Source organism: Eriocheir sinensis, chromosome 23 (assembly GCF_024679095.1).
Source record: "Eriocheir sinensis breed Jianghai 21 chromosome 23, ASM2467909v1, whole genome shotgun sequence".
Classification (NCBI taxonomy): Eukaryota; Metazoa; Arthropoda; class Malacostraca; order Decapoda; family Varunidae; genus Eriocheir; species Eriocheir sinensis.
The window spans coordinates 3,110,035-3,117,534 of NC_066531.1; the positions used below are offsets into that span (position 1 = coordinate 3,110,035).

The 7,500-nt window shown below is 46.1% G+C and overlaps 1 protein-coding gene across 35 annotated transcripts in view; it reads left to right on the forward strand.

The window, feature by feature from the left end:
* The window catches only part of LOC127002415 (uncharacterized), a 107,579-nt gene that overhangs the window by 9,087 nt on the left and 90,992 nt on the right, over window positions 1-7,500 (forward strand). For 9 of the 35 annotated variants that reach the window (XR_007756200.1, XR_007756203.1, XR_007756204.1 and 6 more), the window contains 2 exons: window positions 5,589-5,786; window positions 5,980-6,180. The exons of 3 other annotated variants lie outside the window; for them this stretch is intronic. Coding sequence is in view for 6 of the 32 variants with exons in the window: in XM_050868324.1 (XP_050724281.1) it covers window positions 5,490-5,687; window positions 5,881-5,979 (297 nt within the window). In the remaining 26 variants the exon portion in view is untranslated. Of the gene's footprint in view, window positions 1-5,257; window positions 5,391-5,489; window positions 5,787-5,880; window positions 6,272-7,500 lie in introns of those variants that run through there. 23 more of the 35 variants (XR_007756220.1, XR_007756217.1, XR_007756219.1 and 20 more) reach the window with 16 other exon arrangements.

The window sequence follows — 7,500 nt, forward strand, 5'->3', positions numbered from 1 at the left end:
ACGTTTCCGATTCTCACATCAACTTTTTTTTACAACAAAGGAGGCAGCTCAAGGGCACAAAAAAAAGGAAAAAAAAAAAAGCCCGCTACTCGCTGCTCCTACAAAAGAGAATCCAAAGAGGTGGCCGAAAGAGAGGTCAATTTCGGGAGGAGAGGTGTCCTGATACCCTCCTCTTGAAAGAGTTCAAGTCGTAGGCAGGAGGAAATACAGATGAAGGAAGATTGTTCCAGAGTTTACCAGCGTGAGGGATGAAAGAGTGAAGATGCTGGTTAACTCTTGCATAAGGGGTTTGGACAGTATAGGGATGAAAGAGTGAAGATGCTGGTTAACTCTTGCATAAGGGGTTTGGACAGTATAGGGATGAAAGAGTGAAGATGCTGGTTAACTCTTGCATAAGGGGTTTGGACAGTATAGGGATGAGCATGAGTAGAAAGTCGTGTGCAGCGGGGCCGCGGGAGGGGGGGAGGCATGCAGTTAGCAAGTTCAGAAGAGCAGTCAGCGTGGAAATATCGATAGAAGATAGAAAGAGAGGCAACATCGCGACGGAATTTAAGAGGTAGAAAACTATCAGTAGGAGGAGGAGAGTTGATGAGACGAAGAGCCTCTGACTGAAAAATGAGATCAATCAAGCTCTAATGAGTGTTTTTTTTACATTCATGGCACAGAAAGTGAATCAGATTACCAGATGGGTCATAAGAGTACCCATGGAAATGCTCAAAACTCCTACGAAAGCCTTGTCAAATGCGTGTGCTTGGGCGGCGAAATGTTTGAAAATTTGGGTCCTGGGTGACCAGCGTAGGTCAAAACACCCTGAGAGCAACGTTAATGTACCTTCGTTTTCATCAATAGACAATACACTATAATTTTTGTGGCTGATCAGAACAAAATTATAAACAGAGAAAGAAACAAAGAAAGAAGCAAGGAAATATATCAATGTACGTTCTCTTATCTAAAAATATCTAGAAAAAGGTAAACAGCACGAAGGAAAGAAAATATATTGAAAAAAAGTTTGAAATGATAAAAATGTTGTTGTTTTTTTAGTAAATTCTTTCTTGCCGGTCAAACAGGTGTGGCAAGGAGGCCCGACCACAACACACACACACACACACACCCACACACACACACACACACACACACACACACACACAAACTGGTCCCTCCGGCTTATGTATCCTGCACGGTATTTCTGGGATGTGTCTATCGTGATCTTATGACAGAAGGAAAACTAGGAGCAGGGCTGAAAGGCGTCTGGTCCTTCCCTCTCCATTGCAACATGATCACTGTAGGTGCTGAACTGGGCATCTCCCTGCATAGCATTTCCCTAAGATACAGATATTCGTAATCCATCATTAGAGATCCAACTTTAGCTACCGAACATTTTATAGTAGTAGTAGTAGTAGTAGTAGTAGTAGTAGTAGTAGTAGTAGCAGTAGCAGTAGTAGTAGTAGTTGTAGTAGTAGTATCCTTATTGTTATTATTATTATTACTATTATTATTATCAGTATTAGTATTAGTATAAGAGAGGTAGAGAGGGAGAAGTGAGGACTCTCTAAGCCGCCTGATCAGCAGACCCCACACACCTGAAGCCCCGAGAAAGAGAAATTATAAGAGAAAGTGACGAGGGAGGGGAAAGACGACTCACATAAGACAGAACATTACAGAAGCGGAGGGACAGAGCCAGGGTATTAACGGCGATGTTACGAGACACTTTCGCTTCACACATCAGCTATTTCTAAAGGTCAAAGAGGGGGTCAGTCGGGTCCTAATGAGTGTTTCTTCAGGTTCACGGTACAGAGGAAGGGCCAAACTACCACCAGGGTCATAAAACTACCCCTGGAAATGCCCACAACTTTACGATAGCCTTGTCAAATATTTGTTCTTGGACGGCGAAATGTCTTATAATTTTTTTTTTTTTACGTCTACGCCTATAGTGCCGGTAGGCTTGCTTGAGGGGCCTGGATGGTAGTCGGCCCCAGCCCATCATGGCGCAGGCAAGTGTTTATAGTGGCGCCATCTTCTCTTGGCTCATGCTGCCCCACGGAACACGTTCTTGATTCACTTGGACGGTTTCCTCTAGAGTCCGGGTTGATGGGTGGTCTTCAGGACAGCATGTGGGTAGTTTTAAGCCACTCGGCGGTGACTGAAAAATCCCAGGTGGTAGCGTGGGGATTCGAACCCGCGTCGTCCATCACGCGGTGAATGTGGGCCCAGCACGCTACTACTCAGCCACCACCTACCCTAAGCATCTTAAAAATGCATAAGTAAACATAAAAAAATGAGTAAAAACAAATAATTTAATATGAGCATAATTTACGCAACAATTCATAAAAATATATTGGGTAGATTCACAAACCACATGTTATTTGCCATGAACTCAAATAGTTTAATATATACTGTACGTGCTAACTGATCCCTGCTTGTAATAATATATCTTATCGTGAGTGTTCATCATGTAATACTTTAACTATTTGAAACTAATGGGTAGGCGGTGGCTGAACTGGTAGCGTGCTGGGCCCACATTCACCGCGTGATGGACGACGCGGGTTCGAATCCCCACGCTACCACCTGGGATTTTTCAGTCACCGCCGAGTGGCTTAAAACTACCCACATGCTGTCCTGAAGACCACCCATCAACCCGGACTCTAGAGGAAACCATCCAAGTGAATCAAGAACGAGTTCCGGGGGGCAGCATGAGCCAGGAGAAGATGGCGCCACTATAAACACTTGCCTGCGCCATGACGGGCCGGAGCCGAATACCATCCAGGCCCTTCGAGAAAGCCTACCGGCGCTATAGGTGTACACGTAAAAAAAAAAATAGCCATGGCACTGACCACTCTTGGAAGACTGATCTCCATAACTCTTAACAGTATGGTTGGACCGGTCTATCACGACACTACCGCATCACTGTAGCACCATACCTGTTCACCACGACCATGTAAAGGTGTTGCCTCATTAACAGGTGTGTAGGGGGGGGAGGGGAGAGGGGTATATGTGTGTATTTGCGTGTGGGTGGGAGTGGGAGGGGGAGGTGTGTGTGTGTGTGTGTGTGTGTGTATAATAATAATAATAATAATAATAATAATAATAATAATAATAATAATAATAATAATAATAACAATAAAAATAATAATAATATACGGTTGTGAGAGAGAGAGAGAGAGAGAGAGAGAGAGAGAGAGAGAGAGAGAGAGAGAGAGAGAGAGAGAGAGAGAGAGAGAGAGAGAGAGAGAGAGAGAGAGAGAGACCCAAGCAACTAAAATCAATACCACAGAAGTAAAAATAATCTTAAAAACAATGCATGAACAGACTCATTAGGCATCAAGACCAGCAGGCACTCAGTCAGCAAAGAGAGCGAGAGAAATCACCACCAGAGAGCGTCCGAGTTCCAATCCAGCCCGGCGCCGCGTCTGAGCCAATCACTCGCTGCATCGCTTATGTGCTGGAGTCATCTGCATGTTGGGTCTATTGCCTCGTAAGTTGGAGCTGCAAGGGAGTCACTGTTTCTCCTTGCATTGAGTTCATATAAAGCTTGGCGTCAATATATTTAACTAGTTTTTTCTACACCGCATTTTTTTTTCATATATTCCTTTTCCTTTTTCTTTTTCTTTTTCTTCTTCTTCTTCCTCTTCTTCCTTCTCTCCTTCTTCTTCTTCTTCTTCGTCCTCGTCTTCTATTTCCTCTTTTTCTCCTTCTTCCTCTTCTTCTTCTTCTTCTTCTTCCTCTCCTTCTTCTTCTTCTTCTTCCTTTTCTTATCTTTATTCCTCCTCATCGTTTTCTTCGTCTTCTTCTTCTATTTCCTCGTCTTCTGCTTCTTTTCCTTCTTCTTCATCTTCATCTTCTTCCTTTTCATCTCATTATTATTATTATGAGACGAAGCAGATAGAAGGCCGAGTCTGGACCTTGATTAAAAGCCGCCTCTTCACCAGCCCCCAAAACACCAACTCAAGGACTTTCCACCTTCATCCCATCCCACGGCCGAGGTTCCTTAGCTGACCAATGACCGTGAACAGGTAACCTTCGCCTTTACTTAACGTAGACATCCAACCAACAGGACTAGTGCATTAATGTTTTCTTTTATGAATAGGCAATGATGGTCCACCCGAAATTGACCTCTCTTTCGGCCACTCCTCTAACTCTTTTTAGGAGCAGTGAGTAGCGGGCTTTTTGTTAACATTTGCTACCTTGAACTGACTCCTCTGCTGTTAAAAAAAAAAATGCGATAAGATACTGAGTTTCAAGCATTTTCTTATCTTCAAACATTCCGTCATTGCGAGAAAAAAAATGTTGAGCAAGTGTGTGTGTGTGTGTGTGTGTGTGTGTGTGTGTGTGTGTGTGTGTGTGTGTGTGTTCGTGTCCGATCCCACAAAATATTGGCCCGGGAGTCTGTGTCTCGGCCGTCACGCCATCCCGTCAGTCAGCCCAAACTTTCATCCTCAGCTAAAAAAGAGAAAATAAAGAGCGCCCTTACCGTCCCCATTTCACGGATGAATGGTGCAATCCCTTTGTGTCCGTGACGACTTAAGCCCCGTTCACACTGTGCCGACTCTGGGCCACGACAACCCACCGACTTTTCAATTTGACAAGTTGGTTCCCACGCTCCAAGAAGGGGGGGGAGGTTTTATTGGGGTCTTGGTGTCTTGCCGACTGTCTGGGACATTCGGCCAACTACAACCCTCACGACTCCAGACTCCCGTTACGACGTCGGCGCAGCATTCGGCAACAGTCTCAAGACCTCTTTCAAGACATGCCCGACCCTTTCACATCAACACCCAAGACCTCGTGTACCCTAGAGTCGTGGATAGTCGTGGCGCAGAGTCGGCACAGTGTGAATGGGGCTTAAAGGCAGAGATTTTAATCACCAATGAACGCAGCAGCACAGAAAAAAATCTTTGTAAGTTTTAACTTGGCACATACATCAAACAAGGTGGTAGCTGTGGCGGAGGCTACTGCCGAGAGGTCAGCGTAAGGGCGTGGTGAAAATAAAGTAGCAAAACAACTTATTACAGGCGACTTATTTTTTTCAAAGTTCTCAAATAATTAGTTTTTTGCAGAATTGTTTCATTATCCCCCAACACCTTATAAAACGATATTTGAAGTGTAGGATGCAGGAAAGTAGACTCCCCTAGGTAGTTCAGTTTCAGAGATATAGCCCTTTAAACCTTTTGTCACGATTATCACTCATGATACCAATACCGCAAAAAAATCTTATGATCCCTCTGCAGTTTTAACCCGTCCGCTGCGATTGGCATGGATTTGTCCTTCACTGGTAGCCTGGTAACATATAGTCCCAGGTCTTTCTCTGCCTCTGTGGTGGGTAGTGGAGTGTTTCCCATGTGGTATTGGTGTGCTGGATATCCCTTCACTGGTAGCCTGGTAACATATAGTCCCAGGTCTTTCTCTGCCTCTGTGGTGGGTAGTGGAGTGTTTCCCATGTGGTATTGGTGTGCTGGATATCCCTTCACTGGTAGCCTGGTAACATATACTCCCAGGTCTTTCTCTGGCTCTGTGGTGGGTAGTGGAGTGTTTCCCATGTGGTATTGGTGTGCTGGATATCCCTTCACTGGTAGCCTGGTAACATATAGTCCCAGGTCTTTCTCTGCCTCTGTGGTGGATAGTGGAGTGTTTCCCATGTGGTATTGGTGTGCTGGATATCCCTTCACTGGTAGCCTGGTAACATACACTCCCAGGTCTTTCTCTGCCTCTGTGGTGGATAGTGGAGTGTTTCCCATGTGGTATTGGTGTGCTGGATATCCCTTCACTGGTAGCCTGGTAACATATAGTCCCAGGTCTTTATCTGGCTCTGTGGTGGATAGTGGAGTGTTTCCCATGTGGTATTGGTGTGCTGGATATCACTGGTAGCCTGGTAACATACACTCCCAGGCCTTTCTCTGCCTCTGTGGTGGATAGTGGAGTGTTTCCCATGTGGTATTGGTGTGCTGGATATCCCTTCACTGGTAGCCTGGTAACATACACTCCCAGGTCTTTCTCTGCCTCTGTGGTGGATAGTGGAGTGTTTCCCATGTGGTATTGGTGTGCTGGATATCCCCTCCCATTGTGCAGGACTTTACATTTTTCTTCATTGAATTATAACAGCCACTTTTTGCTCCATTCCAGAAGCTTGGTGAGGTCTGACTGTAGGAAATCCGCAGTCAAGGAGTTAAATTGCCTTGTTATCATTGTGAAATCGTCTTGATCTCTTGGATGGTTCTTGTTCTACACTTTTGACTTCTGCACGCTAAACGAAAAATATTGTCACCGCCTTCACTACTAAATGTGAGGTAAAGTTGGGAGCATGCGTGACACCTGCGCGTGGCGGCGGTGCTCATCTCCGTCACGCCATCTCCCTTAGAGCCTGTAGTGGGAGAGAACCCTTAACCCGACACAGGGCCGGTGCAACATCCGCTTTTTTTTTTATTTTTTACGCCAGGTAGACTTGCTTGAGGTGCCTGGATGGTAGTCGGCCCCAGCTCGTATTGGCGCAGGCAAGTGTTTATAGTGGCGCCATCTTCTCTTGGCTCATGCTGCCCCCCGGAACTCGTTCTTGATTCACTTGGACGGTTTCCTCTAGAGTCCGGGTTGATGGGTGGTCTTCAGGACAGCATGTGGGTAGTTTTAAGCCACTCGGCGGTGACTGAAAAATCCCAGGTGGTAGCGTGGGGATTCGAACCCGCGTCGTCCATCACGCGGTGAATGTGGGCCCAGCACGCTACCACTCAGCCACCGCATACAACAGTTTACCTTCCCCAGGTTAACCTATTTATCGATCATCCCGAAAGGAAGGCTGAACAGATGAATGGCGTGCACGACGACTGCTCAGCCCGGTATTAAAACCCAGGCCCGCAAATTCGTAGTCAGGCACGCTAACCACTGCACCGCGGACACAACGAACAGAAAACTAAAAATCTTGGAAAAAGTGGCGATGGCAAGGCGTCCATTCCTGCCTTGGCGGAGGGGCGGGCCGCGTCGATGTGACTCAGCTCATTCATTATGTAGGCGACACAGTATTTCTGGCGCTGCCCTACGAGAAACATCTGTATGCAAGGTGTGTGTGTGTGTGTGTGTGTGTGTGTGTGTGTGTGTGTGTGTGTGTGTGTGTGTGTGTGTGTGTGTCTGTCTGTCTGTCTGTCTGTGTGTGTGTGTGTGTGTGTGTGTGTGTGTGTGTGTGTGTGTGTGTGTGTGTGTGTGTGTGTGTGTCTGTCTGTGTGTGTGTGTGTGTGTGTGTGTCTGTCTGTGTCTGTGTGTGTGTGTGTGTGTGTGTGTGTGTGTGTGTGTGTGTGTGTCTGTGTCTGTGTCTGTCTGTGTCTGTCTGTGTCTGTCTGTGTCTGTGTGTGTGTGTGTGTGTGTGTGTGTGTGTGTGTCTGTCTGTCTGTCTGTCTGTCTGTCTACCTGTCTGTCTGTCTCTGTGTCTGTGTGTGTGTGTGTGTGTGTGTGTGTGTGTGTGTGGAGGCTACTGGGAGAATTTATCAATAGGAGCAAAACGGAAAAGGAATTGAGGATTGC